The sequence below is a fragment of the Opisthocomus hoazin genome, chromosome 19 (genome assembly GCF_030867145.1).
Source record: "Opisthocomus hoazin isolate bOpiHoa1 chromosome 19, bOpiHoa1.hap1, whole genome shotgun sequence".
In the NCBI taxonomy this organism is placed as follows: domain Eukaryota; kingdom Metazoa; phylum Chordata; class Aves; order Opisthocomiformes; family Opisthocomidae; genus Opisthocomus; species Opisthocomus hoazin.
Window position 1 is genome coordinate 11,763,041 of NC_134432.1, and position 18,642 is coordinate 11,781,682.

The following is an 18,642-nucleotide window of genomic DNA, read 5'->3' on the forward strand; positions in this document are numbered from 1 at the left end:
CTCACACGCAGACTTCACAGCAGCGGAGGTTCCATCCTGCTTTATTCCCCACCCCAGATGTCTGAATTGCCGAGACCCAGTCTGCTGCTGGGCCTGTCCCAGTGCTGAGGCAGCGACCAGCCCTTGGCTGGGCCCTGCAGGCAGGAGGGGGCAGACTTGCTGGTCCCAACAGCAGCCCAACACTTGGTCGAGCAGCGCTGCCTGCTTTAGTCCCGCTGTGTCTTGGCCCCGCCAGGCTCTTGGAGTGATGTGTCCAGCGTCTGAACAGCCGCTTCCCCGAGGCAGTCCTCAGCTGAGGGCAAGGTCAGTGTTCTTCCTTTCCTTGGTTGTCGCTGGGTGTCTTCACAGCTTCATCAATGTGGGGTCTCAGCGCAGACAGAGAGATCAGCAGCGCTTCCTGGAACAGACCCGGGCGGCAGTCAGAACCGCTGCTCCCTGAGGAGCACCGGCCAAGCCAGCTGCTCTTTGCTGAGGCGTCACCACGAGGAAGGACACGTGGGCCGTGTGTCCCTGCCAGAGACAGGAATGCAGCGCTATGCACACAGGCACCACGCCCCGCCACACCGTTAGCCGCCTGCCCTACCTCTGTCCGGATGGTTCGGCTGCCTTGGCTGGGACAAGTGTTCAGGTAGAAGTCAAACAAGTCGCTTGGGTCGGTGATCTCCAGGTTTGGGTCCACGTCAACACCAGCTTCCAAGCCCTCAAGCCCTCCAAAGACGACAAGGGCATGCCTAGAGGAAAGCACAGGGACACAGTGAGAGGGGAGACTGGCTCTTGCCCCTGGGCCACGGCAGGTGCTACAAGCTTTACACAGGAGAGCTGCTCGCGTGCCTTCAACCTCCAGGTTCACAAGAACAGTTTTCTTAACTTGCTCTGCAAGAAGCAGACTCATTTCTTTAGTTCAGGTATCTGGGTCTGTGGTCGAGGTCCTCTCTGCTGCTGAAGCAGGGAGCCATGTCCCTTGCTGACAGTGACCCGTGCAGCTGCCTCCCTAACAAAGCCCCACAGCACTCAGCCAATGCGTCAATCCCTGCCACCAACTCCAGAGAAACAAAAAATGAACTGGTTGTGTCCTGGGGTACCCCCACCCCCCCGGCTTCTGTCATGCAGAGGAACGTGCACTGGTGTAAAAGGGAGCAGCAGAGCACAGGAGGGAGCCTGCGGGTGAGTCTTGCACTTGTATCTAGCAGCATTCCTGCCTGGGAGAACAGCAAGGCCACAGTGCAGCTCTGCTGCCTGCACCAGGCCTCGCTGGGTGCTCCGAGTGGGGCCACACAGGCAGGACACAAACCTGAAGGAAGGGAGAGTGGCCTGGTCCACGGAGCTGCCCTGCTCTGACGTCCCAATGGAGAGATCATAGCCTTCCTTGAACGGGCACTCTGAAAAGACAGCACCTGGGAAACACACACAATATGGGGTTATTTCCGTGGTGCCCTTGCCCACGCTGTGTGCCTTCTGGATAGGTTGAAATGTTCCACAGGTGAGGGATGGCAGCAGAAGGAACTGCTTTTCAGTGCCACTAATGCATCAGAAGAATGATTCCTCTTTCCTACATAACTGCCTTGCTGCAGCAGTCTCTGGCACCCTTCTCAACTGTGGCACCTTTTCCTCAAAGCTCAAACAGGTGCCACGAGCCATTCCTTCACTAACGGCTTACGATTATTCTGTGAGGTCCAATCAATCAGAAAACAAGAAGAGGATTTTGCAGGGCTCTGACCTCAATGTCACTGCTGGCTTTGACGTGAATGAGCGGGAGGTAGTTATGGAACTGGAGATGTACTGGCTGGAGACGGAGAGCACCAACTCGTCTCCTGCTGCAATGAGGACGCTTGGCACAAGGGTTAGTGGAGGTACAGGGCAGATGACTGCGATTCACAGCCCTAGCTTTAGCCCTTAAATTTGGTTGTCACATGGCTGCTAGCCACACATGTAAGCTGCCTTTGAGACAAAAGAGATTTCTAAGAAAGAGATGTTCATGTGTGCTGCAGACGTGCAGCCAGCAGGCCCGAAATTGGTGTGGAAGCCCAGGCAGAGACACGGCGGAGAGCAGAGAACCCCTGCAGATACTCACTCAGGCAGGAGGCAAGGCGGACGCTGTAACCCCAGTACAAGCCCGAGACTGTCCGCGGGTGGTGTGAGGACACCACCGTGCCTTTCCGCACTTTAGCTTCTGGAAGGGAAGCAAACAGGTTAACCACTCCTGTGATGTCCTACTGAGAGCTGCGTTTGGCCAGCCACAGACGGCAGTTTCTCCTAGGGCAGGGCACTGACTGGTGTACAACCCAGAACTGCCCTCTTGAGCGTGCTCTGGAAAGCGTGCAAGTATGTTCGGGCTGTTCAGTGTTGGTCAAAGAGCTGCCAGTTCTTTCCAGTTAACTAGGGGGAGGTATGGTAAGAGTGTTATTGAAGTTGTGTGTGGAGTGAAGGGAACGTGCAGAGCTACTGGGTACCTTCAAACATGAGTGACCGGAAGGCTGTCGTGTGGAAGGACCAACTCCTGCAGGACTGCAGTTTACAGATGCTAACGGAGCAGTGGCTTACCTGGCTTCTGGGGTTCCTCCAGGCGCACGGTGACTCGCAGACCGGGGTTCAGCTGTCTGTCGATCTGCACCTCCTGCAGTGACAGACACCACCAGCATCAGACATTCTGGAAGTACTGGGGAAGGAAGGGAACCCTCTGAGGAACTCGGGGTCTGTTCTGGCCTGGAGCTGGAATGAGGAGCTCTGCGATCAGGGCCTGTGTGGCGCATGCAGTGCAGAGCAGGCTCAGGGTGGCTTGGGTCAGCAGTCTGAGACTTACTTTGCTGCTCAAAGATTTAACTCCAGCAGTGAAGCAATGGTATGCTGCAAGGGGCAGGCCCCTCAGGACTCAGGAAGCTACAAACATTGACAAGCCAGAAGGGACAAGAGAGCAGCAGCATTAAACCCCACACCAGCCCACTATGGCCTTCAGAAACCCAGCAGTGCCCACCCTGCCTGCTTCACACCTGCCAGAAAGCCAGGGGAAATTGTTTTGGGATCTGTATGTAACAGATGTACCTTCCTCATCCCACAGTTAACAAAAGAGCCTCTGCCTGGCTTAGTTGGCCGGTCCAACACCACGCCTTCTCGGTACTCTGAGTCCTCATCCACCCGCATGTGGTGAGGGCTGTCCAGGGGATTGAGCAGCCCTAGAACAGCACAGAGGAAAGCAACTGCTAAGGAGGGGACACAAACAGTGGGAACGCAGGTATAAGTACAACCGCTCTGCTGCCCCCTCCCTCCCTGGTCCAGCGTACCGCAGCACAGCACCTCGCTGCACTCTGCAGCAGGGAAAAGTTACTCAGCTCTGTGCATCCCACGCAACAAGAGCCAGAACTTGGGAAGGGGGAGCCAAAAGCCTGGGACAGAGACAGCTCAGTCGTTACCTGCAAACTGCAGATCCTCATGTTTTGGAAAAAAGGATTTCCTCAAGTACCTGTTGTCAGAGAAGGTTGATACGTGAAAACAGTTGTTTCTGTGGAATCCGAGCCTCAATTCTAGCCCTGTTCTGAGTCAAAGAAGTTGAGCACAAGCAAGAGCATGCTTAGGACTCTCAAGTCCCTGATCTACTGCTAAGGTATCATGCAGGTTGTATCCTGCATTCACTGCTTGTCTTTTAAACTCTTGAACAAGACATGTGAAACAATTAGATCCTGTGTTCCTGCATAACTAGGCGATATAAACAGAATTTGCCTCCTGCTTCCATAGCCTCTGGCGTGAGATACCCAGGGTAGTCAGTTCTGAGGCAAATCTGATGCATGGTCCGACCACGGTGGACTTACTGAGGGCACTCCAAGTACTGCAGGATCCGAGCCAGCTGCACGCAAGCCTTGCCTTTCCTCCCAATTCCTTCAAAGTCCCCCTCCACACTCCTGAAAGAGAAAGCAAGCATCTTCTGAACTCAGCATGAGGCTGGTCAGGTCTCCAGAAGACCAAGCCTTGCTACTTAATCTGAAAATAGCTGGACACCCCTCCCCTCCACCCCTTGTAAGAGGGCTGCTCCAGAGGCAGAGACTGTTAACAAATCATATTTGGAACTCTCTCTGTAAGCCAAGTATCTTTTTCAGGTTTGCTTTTGATCTTTGTGTATTGACACAACCTGGCAGTTGGATGCTACTTGAGCTGGATGCTACAGGATTGCAAGGCTTGGCCAGTTAACGCAGTTGCAGGTCCAAATGAAAAGCTGGAGGACAGGAATTTGTCTTCCATAAGGATAGAGGCATGCCCTGTCCCTCCACAGCAAGATTTAAGAGTACAGGAAAGCCTGACCTCCTGCTGCTTTGTCATCCCCAGGCCAGGATAAACGATTCTGGCTGCCAGGGCAGTTCAGTCAACATCTGTGCCCAGGGGTATAGGGGTCCCTGTAATCCTGGCATTTGAGAGATGTTCAGGCATTTGCTTGAGGTACCCGCAGTTCTTTCCTGGTCTTAGCTTAATAAAACATTGAAGCAGCGCAAAGCAGAAGGGAAACGCTTTCTGCAGAACAAGATGGCCCCTCCTTACTTTACATCTTCTCCATGCTCGTCAAACACTACGATCTCATCCACACAGAAGATGGCACAGGCCCGAGCAATCTGTCCAGCGAGGTACGTCCGCAGCTCCAGCGACTGGGCGTTGTTCAAGATCGAGCCCGGCAGGGCCACGCTCAGCGTGTAGTGACGCCCTGGGGAAGAGACTGCCATCAGAAGAGAGCCCTGGGGCAACAGCTGCACCTACGGCGTGTTATTTACCACCACTCCATCTGCAGCTGTGGTGGGGGGGGAAAAGCTACCCCGGTTTCTTAATTTTAATCACGAGTTTTCTCTTGAGAGGTCTCTCGTGCACTGCTTGCTGCACCGTGTTCATACCTGCTTATTAATCTATCACGGATCCGTGACGCTGAGCATCACCTTTCCTATCAATATGTAAAACCGAATGACTTTTAACGACCAAGTCCTCCCAGCTCTTTGCCCAGGCCTCCCCATCGGGCCGCAGCAGCGTCACCTTTGTCCTCCTTCGGCTCCTCCTGCTGCTCGGCTTGTTTCTCCGCCAGCTCCCGCAGCCGCTGCTTCTCCAGTTTCTTCAGCAGCTTCATCTCCTTCCATTTTTTCTTCTCTGCTTTCCCTGGAACGGAGAACAGCAGCTCGCCTCAGACACCGAGCAGGGTGGCTGCTGCGGGGGGCGACGGCGTGAGGGCCGCGCCGGGGCCAGGAGCTGCGCCCCGCTTTGCCGGGGGCCCGGCCTTACTCTCCTGCTTCCAGCGCCGCCAGTCCACCTTCCTGTCCTCAACCTGCGGGAGACAGCGACCGTTACCGCCAGGCTCCCCTCAGGGGCCACCGCCGCGACCGGGCCAACCGCCCCCCGCCCCACCTGCGCCCCTTTGGGCCACTTCGCCGCGCCGCCGTCCGCCATCTTCTCCCCACGCTTCCCGGCCACGCCCCTTCCCCGTGGTGATTGGCCGGCGGGGGCGGAGGCCGGCGTCACGTGAGCCAATGGCCAGGCAGGGGGCGGGGGCAGCGTTTAAGTCGCCTGCGCGGGCTGTCAAGCTAAGCAGGTGCTGCCTTGTTCTGCGGGAGAATGGGTGACTGGAGGCAACCCACGGAAGGGCGCGGGCACAGCTCAGCCTCTGCAGGGGGGAGGAGGGGGGGGTGGGGGGACGGGCGGGGGGGTGTAGGTGTCTTTGTCTTGCACAAGCACTACGCGCGTGGTGGAGGATGCGGAGACGCACCCTGCCACTCTCAGGGTGTGTCATGGCCTAGAGCAAGAGGCCACACGTGGGGATGTTGCAATTAATCTTTGTGTTAATAATCTAATCTCACGGTTCTCTGTCTGTTTTGGTGATTGCAGCTTTCCCAGCGCTTGGCACGAGTGTGGGTGCAAAATGGCCTTCAGCAGCACCCTCGCCCACCTGGCCTGTGCATGCAAGGCCAGATGCATCTCCCGGGGGTGAAGGCAGGAGGTGGGTGTTCGCCTCCATCCCTCGCTCCCGCGGGGAACGCTGTGGCTCTGGCCCCGCGGGGATTGGTGCCGCCAGCTGCAGCCAACACAGAAACCCTGTGGAGCCACTGCCCGCCGGCCTGGGTGGGACAGGCAGCCACCACCACGGGACGCAACGTGGAGGTTGCACAGGCGACGGCAGCTCTCCAGGAGCGCTGTGTCAGCATTATAATCATTAGAGATGCTTACTCTTGAATAATTGCAGTAATTCATCTTTAATAATTTAACCGCCACAAATACTTATCACACAGTCTGTTGCACATAACTCCTGCGTGACTGATGATGCTACGCTCTTATCCAGGTTGAAATCGAGAATGACGCAGGAGTTACCTTTCAAAATGCTGCTCACGTGGCCCTGCCACCCACCAGCCCAGTGGGTGGGAGCCTGCCGGGGCCACCAGCAGCAGGAGCAGCCCGGGGCTGCTGTGCCCTTTCTCCCCGGCCACGGCGTGCGCTTCTCAAAGGCCTGCAGGTTTTGCTCTGCAGCCTGTGCAGCGCTGCCAAGCCCTGACAACGTGCCAGGGGTGGTTTGGGGAGTGCACAGGGGAGGTTTGGCAGTAAGTGGGCTGTTTGTGAAAGCCCATTTCCTTGGGGGAGCCCGTTACTGACTCTGCGGTTGCTTTCCCCACAGATGTACAGAAAAAAACCCAACAATAGGAAAATTGTTAATTATGGGAGACCGCATTTCATTGGGTTTATGATTTTCAGGATCATCGGAATCAACCTACTGACGGGTGGTGGTACTGCACAGTCCTGCGGGGATCGCGGGTGCTGGTGGAAACGCTGTCCCGCGCCCTGGGGTACACGAGTGGGTATGTGGAGCAAGGCATGCCACAGTGACCCCCCAGCATGACCTTAAAGGTAGGTCCTGAAGCACCTTTTCAGGATTACCTGGTGGAAAAGCCCCCAGGAGCCACCCTTACCTCGTGTCTTGCTGGGTGCATCCCAGAGCTGTTTAGCAAAGTCTTTGAGTGTAACGAGCAGAAATGTCGAACACTGGCAGTGCATGTGGAGACTCACTCTTGGCAGGCAGCAGTGCAATCGTTTCACAGTGACAGAAAGTGTCCCCCGGACCCTGGGCCTGGCAAACCTCTTAGCTGTTTGTCTGACAGAAAATGCAGTTGAAAGCACAAAAATAAGTACGTATCAAAGCTTGTAGCCAAGCAAAGGAAGAGGAGGAAGAGTGGTCGTGGCAGGTGAGGACCGAGGAGAGCCTGGTTTCTCTCCAGTGTGCTCAGGGACTGGTTTTCTCCTGTTTCCATTTTTGCAGTATGTCATTTGCTGCCTTCAGTGTGGCCTCCTCCTAAACAAATACCGCAGGTTCAGTTGGTGGCCTCTGGCCGAATGCCCTTTCCCTTCACTGCAGTCATCATTATGTAAAAATCCCGTTCTCATTCTGGAACATCGCAAATGCCCCATGCTCTGTATGAGACAGGCACAGCATCTCCGGGGCAGGCATAGACACAGGGCAGTTAAACACGCACCCAGAAGGCTCCCTGTCTTGACCAAGAAATGTGGGATGCTGGTGGGGTAAAGCTGAGCATGGCACCAGCACACCTCCTGCCCCCGGCTCGGCTCCTGTGTCTGCAGGGAGGGGTTGGACCAGCTGTGATGCCACGCTCAGGCTCTAACGCCCAAGGTGCTCTGCATTCCTTTTTGGCATTTATCTCATTAAATCAGCCCTGGTTATTACTCCCAACCTCGCCTTCCTTTGCGCTGCCGTGTATCTCACCTTTGCGAAGCAGAACCGGATGAAATGGTTGTACTTGTTCTTGTGGGCCCCACAGTAGAAAGAGGAGAGCGGGATGGTGGCAAGCCCCTGTGAAGGAGAAACACGTGGAGCTGAGGCTACTCCCCTCGGGCCAGCGTGCAGCCTGCCGTGCCCTGGCGCGGGTGAAGCCATCCACCCTAAGCACCCCCCTGCCACGAGCTGCCGGACCTGGCAGTGGTGTTGTGCCGGCTCCCGTGAGCGCACCCAGCAGGGAGGGCACAAACCCACCCGGGGCAAACGCAGCGCAAAGGGACAGGCGTGTTTACCTTGTTCTTGACCATCCATTTTGCAAACCTGGAGTCATAGGGCTCGTCAGAGTCGGGGACATCAGTGACATCGGATTCTGCAGGAGAAGGACAGCAGCGCGGAGGTGGGGGCTGCTGCCACGTGCCTCAGCCAAGTCCCAAACCCACAGCCTTGGGGAGCTTGGATGGGGAACGCGCTACTGTCCATCCTGCTGTGGCGGTGGTTTACGCAGGTGCCTGTCCTTGCAGGTGGTACCACTCAGGGTGACACCCCCCCCCCCCCCCCCCCCCCCCCATTCTTAGCCCTGCCTGAGCAAAACCGCAGCTGTGCGACTCACTGAACTCAGAGATGTCTGCCACCAAGAAGTAGGTGCCCTCAGGGACGATGGGTTTCATCCCCACAGCATCCAGGCTCTGGACCAGCCAGTCTCTCTTCTGCTGCAGCTCCTTAGGCAGCTGGACAAAGTAGCTTTCTGGTTTCCCGAAGAGCTCAAGCTCCCTCTGGAAACTCTGAGCCACAGCCTCCTGCGAGGAGAGAGGAACCCAGTGGGAAGAGGGTCCAGGCTTGCCTGAGAACCAGAGTCTGCTCCGATGCAATTCACAGGTGATTAGGGAGCAGGGGGTGATTTCTTATTGCACCAAGCCAAGCTCTCTGCCTCCAGCCCCTCCCAGATGGCCCCTGGGCTTTGTCAATGCAAAATAAGGAATACACCCCAGGCAAGCTGAACTCTCCCCATCCTCCTGGGCACGGGGCGACTGCAGGGAGAGGGGAAGGAGCCTCTCCAGGGCACCACGCATCACCCTGCCTGTGCCTGTCAGGTCAGCCACGGGCAAAGGACCCTCTCCCACCCTGGCTTCAGGGGTTTGGGAATTGCAGGGCCGGTTGCAGAGATCCTCCTTACCTGGGCAACTGTGGCACAGTGGTACACGGAGTTTTGGTGCACGGTACGGAGGTGCTGCAGTAGCCGGTTGGGTCCCACGGTCCAGCCCACCTGTGGTCAGGAGAGGAAGAGGAAGGTGGTAAGTTTCTGGGTACCTTTTTGGGCTCCCCTTTATTTGCCTGTGCTGGCTTTGTCGTATTTTCCAGACAGAGCTCTCATAAAGCAGCTTTGGTCCTTTCAGATCCTGAGGTTCAAAGCCGAGTGTGCAGCAGCAGTGTCCCCAGTGCCACACTATGGCAATGGGACCCATGTCCTGGAGCAAGGAGACGGGGAGAACACCAGATGCCACACAGGGGAATTCACCTTCCATCCAGTGGCACTGAAGGTCTTCCCAGCACTCCCGATGGTCACCGTGCGGTCCCACATCCCTCGCAAGCTGGCTGGCAATGAAACAAGAGAGAAATACCGATGGCAGACCTCAGTGTGCTCGCTTCTGCGCTGCATTAATGACACGGTGGGAGCTCTTTGCCCACTGTAACCCAAGGTGGCCTTTTGTGTGCACAGCACATCTTTCACCTGGATGAGCCTCGAAGCACATCCCAAGCAGGCAGCCAGGTTTCTCAAGAGCATCTCTTTGTAATTAAGTATTTTCCTACGCATGCACCCAGCCCCAAGGGTTCTCGGAGGTGCCAAGCACCATCACCCTGCAACAAGGTGGTTGCATGTTACAGCAACAGGGAGAACAGGCCTCTGAAATGGTGTTGAAATGGATGTCCCAAAACTAGAGACACCAGAGAACTGTGGTTTTACAAAGCATGGAGAAAAAAATGCAGTTTCTCTGGAGCCAAAGGGCCCTTTGCTCTGCATCTCACACTCTGAAGCCAACTCTCTGTTTCCTCTGACTGGCTCTGGAAGTCAGGGCTCCAGTTTAAGACCTGGTTTGGAGGCTGCGACTGAAGTGCAGCGAAATACGTCTAATGGGGATACATGTCTTGTAGAGCTCTGTGTGCAGGCAGCCCATGTAATTTCCAGGGGACCCCAGTCAATCACCAGTTCCTGCCCTGGATATGCTGTACCCAGACAAGACGCCCAAGCTCAGCCAAGCCATTCTCCGTACCGATGCGGATGTGCTCCTTCCCATCGTAGACCAGCCACTCGTACACTTCATCGCTGATGCACAGGACGTCGTGCTTCACACACAGATCTGCAATAAGCTCCAGCTCCCCTTGGCTGAATACCTGCAGCAGGCAGGGAGGGGAGCAGAGCTGCAGCAGGAGCGTTTCTGAGCCCCTGCCTGTCCCTGACTCTCTGCAAAGGCTGCACGCCCTGCTTGCGCTGTCTCCCAAGCCAGGGTGGGCAGCAGCTGGCTGCAATGGTCTAACTGGGAAAATCCACTGCTGGCATAAAAGACCAGGCTCAAAAGCACCAGAAGAGTGAGCTCAGCGTGCAGTGCTGCCCCAACACCCATTTCCCTTGTGTGCAAGGAAGGTCGAGTCACTGCTACACTGCGAATGTGGCCAGGTGAGCTGCAGCACCCCAGCTGCTTTCAGGGCGAGCCACAGCCAGGCCAGAGGCGTTACCTTGCCCAGAGGGTTGTTGGGTGAGTTCAGGATGATGGCTTTTGTCCGTTCACTGAATTTAGAAGCCAGTTCATCTGGGTCCAGCTGCCAGTCTGCACTAGACATCAATTTTCCATCTTTTGGAAATTTCTAGAGAGAACAGAGGGGAATTTTGGCTTGCTTTGCTACCTCTGCACTTTGCTTACCACTCACCTCTTTGCTCACTTTGCTACGACTCATCCCTCCTCGACAGCTTTGCTCCGACCCACTCACCGGTCTCAGAGGGACAAACACGGGCAGCCCACCAGCCATTTTCACCATCACCTCATAGCAGTCGAAGAAGGGCTCAATGATTATCACCTGGAAGAAAGGGACATGTCAGTGCCCTCCTGACCCAGCTCAGACCCTCCTTGATGGGTGCAGGGAGCAATGGGAAGAACAGGAAATTTTAATCCCTGATGTACTGTAATGGAGAATCTAGATTGCCATTGGGCACTGACAGGGAAGAACAACATCAATCAGGGCAAAAGGGTTATTTTTGCCTCCTGTAGAAAGGAGACAGTGCCCTGCAGCAGAGAAATTTTTCCTTTGGAAGCTCAAATACTGGAGAATGGGGATAAAACCTTTTCTGCTTTGCAAAAGGACTATGAAAACCTGCTCCTGGCAGACCCACAGACAAGAAAGGCTCCGCTGCACGAAGGCTGCCTGTGCAACAAGCCCAGATCTTGACTCACCTCATCACCTTCATCAACGAAAGCCTGGAAGCAGCAGAAAAGAGCCTGGTATGCCCCCACAGTCACCATCACATTGGTCATAGGATCCACATCTCGTCCAAGCAGCTTCCCAAGAAACTGGGCTAGGATCTTCACCAAAGGCAGGTGTCCCTGTGGGGTGAGAGGAGGAGTGGGAATTGGGTTGCAGAAGCCTCCTAAAACATGGATGAGCCCTTGGAAAGGGGCCTGGGCATCCAGGTGCCCTATGACTGAGCGTGCGAGGCATCTTCCAGCCCAGCTGCTTCAAACGCCCTGGTAAAGCAGGGTGTTACGGCCCTGGGCGCAGGGGCCCGGGCTGAGACTGGATGTGTGTTTTGCCTCACATGATTTCCCCTGTTTATTGCTGCCTGGTGAGCCCTGAAGCAGCCAAGGCTAACGGGTAACAAGGAGGGTATTGCCGAGGAGGGGACTCTGTCCACGCACGAAGGCACGGGTGTACTGGTGCAGCATGTGGTTCTCCCCGCTGAGGGCTCTCATGAACGCCTCCTTCAGAAAGTCCGGTGGGGGGAAGTCAGGGAAGCCCTGGCCCAGGTTCACTGTGGAGTAGGTGGCAGCCAGTTTTACAAACTCCACCCTGGAGAGAAGAAAGGGAGAGAAAGATGAGCATTTACAGAGGGTCCAGGCAGCGCGCTGGCACCGGCTTTGCTTGCCAGCAGCCCTTTGGAAGTGAGCAACACTGGTGTCCCTCCTGCAGAGCCATCCTGCTGCTCACAGGTGGACAGGACCAAGCACAGGTGAGTTCACACTCATTTCAATCAAAACAAGGATGAAGCACAATTGCACTGGGAATGGTTTGAATGTGTTCTTTAAGGAAACGGCCATTGTGCTGTCTGGGTGGGCAGTCGCAGCTGAAGCTGCGCGTCGCTGCTGACCAGACCAGACTGAGCGGGAGAGGACTCGGGGCTTTTCAAGCTCCTATCAGTTCTGCAAAATTTAGCATCCTGACACCGTGAAGGCCTCTGCAGAGGGAAAGGCAGGCTGAACTCAGCGCTTCTCTCAAACGAGAGTCAGCTCATTGGCAGTTTGTAGCTTGAAACCAGGCACAGCAGGGCTTTGGGGAAAGCCCATCTAAAGCCCTTCTTCAAGCATGCAGCTTTCCCGATGCCACACTGTGCCTGGCAGGCTGGGAACGGCATTTGCAGCATCCCTTCATCTGCCTCTCTGCTTGCAGTGCCGAAGGGTGGGCTGGGAAGAGAAGCTGGGCTGCAGCCAGTGCGCTGCAACCGCTTGGTTCAGATTTGGGTGCTGCTGGGATCGTTCAGGCGGATGGGTGGGATGGAGTGCAATGCACTACCAGGTGGTCCCGCCTGCCTTTCTGCAGGGTGGTGTGGGACACCTGATACGGCACAGAGTATGAGCAGCAGGTACAGAACTGAGCCACGGTGAAGTCTCCCGGGACAAACTTGCCCTGATGCACTTCTTGAACAAATGCAAAGCAGCCGAGAGAGTCTGCTGCTCTGTGCTGTGTGGCTGCAATGGTTTCTGTCTGGTGTTAGGCTCCCGAAACCCACATCTACCACCAGCGTAAATCAGATCTTCTCCTAACTCACCAGATATTCTTATCTATTCCCTCCAGCCTCCGAGCTTGCACTGGCCTTGACATTTTTGCCTGCAAAGAGAGAGAAAGAAAGTGAGTTTGGAGCTTTTACTAATGGCAATGGGGTCACGCATGAAGGGGAGGTGGCCTCCCCAGGTATGTTTTTCCCAATAGAAGGTGTGCCCTTTCGTATGGCTTCACGGGTTGCTGCTGACCAACCTTAGAGCAGTATCACCATTGCAGTGGCTTCTGGAAGAAGCTTCACACACTTTTTATGAAAGATCAAACAGAGGAGAGCTGGCAGAAGAGGGTGTTTCATTTACAAGTTTCAACAAGAACTGAGAAAACAGATGAACAAAAGAAGAGTGTGTACACTCACTGGGGAGCTGGCAATGCCTTAAACCTCATTTTCAGTTGGAATAAATCATAAGGTCAAATGAGCTCAGCCAGGCTCTAACAGCCAGGCCAAGCCCCAGACCTCAGGCTTTTGCCTTCCATCACCTCTCTTGTCCTCCATCAGCAGGGCCTCCTTGTTCACAGGCTATAAAGTATCCCTTTTTCCTAGAAGAACAAACTTTTTTATTCCACACTGCTCTACAGAGTAGCAGAAGTATTTACTCCTTTGTCCTGCTGGAGCGCTTGGTGAAGGGAGTTGCTCTAGATCCTGAACAATATGCTGATTTTTGCACCTAAAGTTCATGGCAAAACCAGGCAGCAACTGGGTACAGGCAAGAGGGGAGCACAGCACGCAGGTCAGTCTGATGTACGGAGACACCAAGGTACCGTTTCCCTTACTGGTATTTGATTTCCACATGCATCATGGCTTGGGGGGGGGAGTGGGAAGAAGGACAGTAGGAAACACTGAGAGCAAAATCCTCCTTCCAATTGGATAAGCACAGTAGAAGAAAGTCAGACATGCTCGATGGGGAATTTATCACGAGGATGATGAAAAGCCGCAGAGGCAGAATATAGTAAATCAACAGTGCAGGGAAAAAGCAACCAGACAGCGAAGGACCTGGAAACCAGAGACAAACGATGCTCAATGCACCAAGAAAAGCGAGTGTGGGGATGTGAGCGGGCATCGCTGAAGCAACCAGCCAAGAAAATGATCATCACCAGAGCAAATAAAATACAGTTGAACAGGGATGAGGGGTGCATGTGAAAGCGGCTGAGATAAGAGATGCAGAGCTGGGATGTGAGGGGACAGGGTCTGTGCTCTGCCGTGCCGGGATGAGGGGATGCCAGGTCAGCCTCCCTCCTCGGGCTCGGCTGCAGCGGTAACTCCCCACTTACCTGCTCACCTCTGCCGTTCCCAGAGGGCTGCACCAGAATTTGAAAAGTGCCCCTACGATATTTTGTGTTGAGGTCTTTGGATTTTTATCCAGCTTCAGCCCTCACTAGGTGTCTCTGTAAATATCTTGCTGAGGATTCCGGTGTTTCAGAGGGCACCGGGTGGACTCTGCGCTCCCCCGTGGTGCCGGGCAGGCAGCCAAGGGCGAGCAGAAGTCACTGCCTCCCTGGGTCTGGGGGAGCCCTGCTCCTCTCCCCCAGCCCCTCACCTTGCTCCTTCTGCATAATCTCAGGGGTATTACAGTCAGCAAGACCTGGCGCCTGAGCTGATTTTGGTCGGAGTAGAAGCATTCATGGTTTGGGAAGTAAAAGATAGCCGCAGGTGAAACATTAACAGCTCCAGTGCTGTTAGCTTGCGGTGGGGCTGCCGCTGGCCACGGTTCAGAGAATTTGACAGCATTGGTAAGTGTGATGGGGGTCAGTGGGAAGAAGGTGCTTTAAGCCCAGAAACTCCCAGTGCTGAGGAAAGCCCCTGTTTGCTCCAGCCCTTTCAGGAAAGGAAATGACAAATTTCTTCTTTTGACGTCCTCCCCATCCCATCCCCAGCCTGCATCATGCTGCCATGGGCAGCTGCCCATCAGGCTGGGGAGAAACACAGGCTGTTTCAGCCTGTTCTGTTCCCCAAACTGAACAATGTGTTTCTCCAGTTGCAATTTGCCTGGCAGCCAGGCAGAAGAGTTGAGTGCAAATGGAGAAGGCTTAGCAGCCACAACCTTCCACCACTGACTCCCTGCTGCACATGATTACTTGCTCTGCGTGTTTGAATCTCCAAGAGGGGTGCTGATATTTCCCAAGTACTTTGCAACCCAAGAGGCTCTAGCAGAAGAGACCATCAGATGAGGCAACCCCACAAACAACGAGCTTTCTTCTATATGAAGGATATTCTCTTGCTTATGAGATACTCCCTTTAAACAGACTACCTAGCAATAAGAGGGTACAGAGGAGATTGCAGCAGTGTGGCTTTGCCTGACGTGCCCTACCTGCCACTGCTGCCAAGGCTAGCCCCTGGGCACTGAGCTCCCCCACACTCCACGCCGCTGCAGCCTGAGCCAGGGGCCAGGCTGCCAGCCAGAAACAGTCACGCTGGGCATTCAATACCTCGGAGTACGAGCTATATCCAGCACTGCTCTTCCTCTCCAGCAAGAAGTGACGCAGAGATGGTCCCACTCTCCTGAGCATGCCACGGAGCCTGCTGTCTCACTCCTGCAGGCACGGACCTGCATTTCCCCCGGACACAAAGCAGAGGGGTGAGATAAGCGCTCCACGGCTGCAGGGGTAAAGCAAACACTCCATGTACCTGGAGATACAGCATAGGTCCAGACCCAAAGCTGTGGTTATTCTGCCACAGAAAGGAAAAGGGGGAACAAGCCGCTCTGTGTGTTGTTGCTGCAACGTCAAACAGTGCTGGGCCTGTACCTTGTGCCCATGACACACACAAAGTCAGGATGAGAAGGGCAGCCATGGCTTCTGCCTCCTGTCTCCCCAGTTCTGGGCTCCCCCCAGTTTCCTCTGCGCTGGGGGGAGTGGTATGGACACCAGTGAGGGGGGATCCTCTGGGAATTCAGTGTTCAGCATCAACTTCCCATCCAGTTTCACTGATCCCAGGTGTCTCTAGCCTCTGCCCTTCCTCCCATGCAGCACCTCCACCTTCCTCACTGATGAGGCTGTGCCTTGGCAGGGCTGCTCAGACACCCTGACCCTTGGGGCTGGTAAGTGAAACAAGGGGCATTAGGGTTGTATGTGGGCAAACCTACTCCACACAACCCACTCTGCCTTCCTTCACGTTCTTAAGGCTACCAAAAAAAAAAAAAAAAAGGCAGAGTGCTGCTATTTTTGAGAATGTCTGGCCTCTCAGCTGCTGCAACTCCAGGCTGCTTAGGCACAAGTTTTATTCTGATTAACAAGATGTCAGCTTCCATCTCCAATGCGATATTTGTGTTTATCTTTCCTTCAAGGCCCCAAACAAATTAATTTCTGTGCCTGATGCAGCCTCTTCTTTCACCTCAGGTGCCCCCAACTATTCTACAGCATTGCTGAAACATGCAGTATTTAAGTTAATATAAATCAATATTTTGTTAGGTACTTGACAAAGTGAGTGAGTCTGGAGGATGCGCGCACCTTTACTTTGACCAGCCATGGATTAATTTACCCAGCTGGCAAAAAAATAAATTCAAACGGTTTTGAAGCTGGCCAGCCCACAGGTAAGTTCCCAGTACTGCTAGGTGCACTTTCCAGCCTTACATGCAGCATGCGAGTCCCTGCAGCTCGCATTTTGTGTTATTTCTAAAGCAAGCGCAAAGCAGCTGCCAGCTGAGACCAGTGGGGTTTTACATGTCTTTGTCCAGGTGGGAAAAAACAGCACAATTTATGGAAAAATGGGAAGCCACGGCATAATATTGCTCGGGACTGCAAATTACACACCTTGTCCCTGCGCGTGGGATGGCTGCATGTCGGGGATGGACACTGAGATGTGGGGGGACGCCGCTTTGGGATGCAAAGCAAATGAGTACTGGAGTGAGTGGACTAACCCTGCGGGTGACAAAATGAACAGTGTGGCAGTAAAAAGGGCTTCAACAGATTGCAGAAAACTGTGGAGCTGGTGTAAGAGCTGTGCACAAGGCTCCTGTGAGGAGCTGGAGGCAGCACCGGGGTCAGGGTGCTGCTCCCAGAGCGAGCAGCCGACCGAAGCTACGGCAGAGAGCTCTGCCTCACCTCCCCAGCCCCGGGCAAGGTTTTGGAGCTGGGTCACCCACCAGAGAGTCAAAAAGCCTGGGAAAGGGTTGGGTGCAGGTTCGGAGCACACTGAGGATTTTGGAGGCGGCAGCCGAAAGGTCACCGCGGGGAGCGGTCACCCACCACCTCCTGCCCTCCAGCCTGCGGGCACCGGCTGTCCCCTCCCTGCTGGTGCTCCCCAAGCCCCTCCGCGGTGCTGGCCAGCCTGGCTGCTCGCAGGTGCACCCAAAGGGCTTTGGGGACAAGGGTACCCCCTGAACCCATCACACTGTGGGGTGCAACGCCGCAGCGAGAACACGGGCGAAAGCATCGGCAACAGCCAGCAAGCGCACACATGTCGGCGCAAGGCAGCTCGCAGAAGGGACAGTGGGGGGTAAAACCAACTTACATCAAGCTGGGCCACGCTGCTTTAGGTTGCAAAATCTTGCCCAGCTGTCCAGGCTGCCTCAGCACACATGCCAACCTCTCCGTATCTCCGAAATGCTTCATCTGCAGCTGGGACTTCCTGGGAGGAGTCGGAGCGGCTGCAGGAGGGCAGGAGTCGAGCTACAACACTCCGATGTGGAAAATCGTACCGGGGAACTGGAGATCTCGGATCGCATGCTAAAGCACCAAGGGTGAGGGAGGAGTGGGCTTTTGGGAGCAGGTCCTTCCCTCCCGGAGGCTTGGAGCCAGAGGATTTTGGCTGCCTGGGAAAAAGTCCCAGGATATTGTTCAGACTGAGGCTCAAACCAGCATAATTATTGCGGGATAATTTTTGTGGTATGACTATAATTACTTTGGCATGGCAATGGCAGGGAATTTCCCTTTGAGTGAAGCCTTCAGTCATTTTGAAAAATGGATTTTTAAGTCAGTCAGACACTCTCAAAAATTTCACCCTGCAGGCTTAACACTATTGGAGAAGAGAATGGATCACAGGTACAGAAGGCGAAGGCATCAGCGCTAGGTTCATCAGAGGATAATGACCAACTGTCCACGATACAACCTAAAGCAGGATCCTGCAGCATCGCCCGACCCCTGGGCTGTGGACGGGCAGGGAGACAGAGAGCAGCCTCAGAGTGGGGATCAGTGCATGCATGCAGGAGCTGAACTCTCTTGCAGTGAGGTGTAGAGAGCAAATTGTCCTCTCTCTGCTTTCCTCTTCCTTGTGTGACTGGGTTTTACCTGCACTGATGAATCAGGTCGTGTAGGTCTCATGGATAATTACTGTCTCCCTTTCACAGTAGGAAAAAGTGAGCCACAGGGAAAGGAAGCGCTGACGTCCGCTGTGCCAAAGGTTCCCGAATCCTAACCGACTGTCCAGCCGCTGGGCTCAAAGCATCCCTGCCATGACTAAGCAGGAGGGAATGTCAGTGTGACAGATGCAAACCGTTTGTTTTCTAAACTTCTGTTTAACTCAAACACCGAAACAAACAGATGGAAGGAAAACTTGTGTTTGCTTCCGTAAGAATGTACATAGCACATCCTGAGCTGTGTAATAGCTCAGTGCCATTTTCTCCTGCAGCCCTTGCTATGCTTTCTTCGCCCCTCCTCTGCCAGCCTTGCATCTTTCCTGGTTGTCGTTTGTCCCCGAGCTGAGCTCACTTGACTAGCTAAATGAGCAAAAAGCCGACCTGGCAGAAAAGCAGACAGTTTTCTGTGAGGTCTGTGAGTTGAGCTGGCTCAGGGCAGGGTGAGTGTGAGTGCTAAAGGCACTACAAGGAAATATTGATCTGGCTAGAGGCCAGAGCAGAGAGGAGTGGGGAGAGGAAGGGATGGATAAGAGCATGAGCCCCCACCTTCTTTTGCAGGATTGG

General features: G+C 54.6%; 1 protein-coding gene across 1 annotated transcript; it reads right to left on the reverse strand.

Moving 5' to 3' along the window:
- Positions 1-25: 25 nt before the first annotated feature.
- On the reverse strand, positions 26-17,347 carry LOC104329375 (uncharacterized). Its single transcript, XM_075439326.1, is given in 29 exon segments — positions 26-397; positions 584-731; positions 1,292-1,394; positions 2,072-2,170; positions 2,542-2,614; positions 3,040-3,170; positions 3,408-3,457; positions 3,804-3,893; positions 4,525-4,684; positions 5,005-5,124; positions 5,248-5,361; positions 5,364-5,440; positions 5,820-6,034; positions 6,726-6,874; positions 6,921-7,094; positions 7,240-7,300; positions 7,730-7,816; positions 8,035-8,111; positions 8,352-8,538; positions 8,916-9,005; positions 9,258-9,334; positions 10,012-10,132; positions 10,475-10,603; positions 10,727-10,813; positions 11,188-11,337; positions 11,650-11,800; positions 12,777-12,835; positions 15,212-15,330; positions 17,235-17,347. Coding segments are annotated over 28 exon segments (3,153 nt in total). The 5' UTR covers positions 15,293-15,330; positions 17,235-17,347; the 3' UTR covers positions 26-304.
- Positions 17,348-18,642: the final 1,295 nt, after the last annotated feature.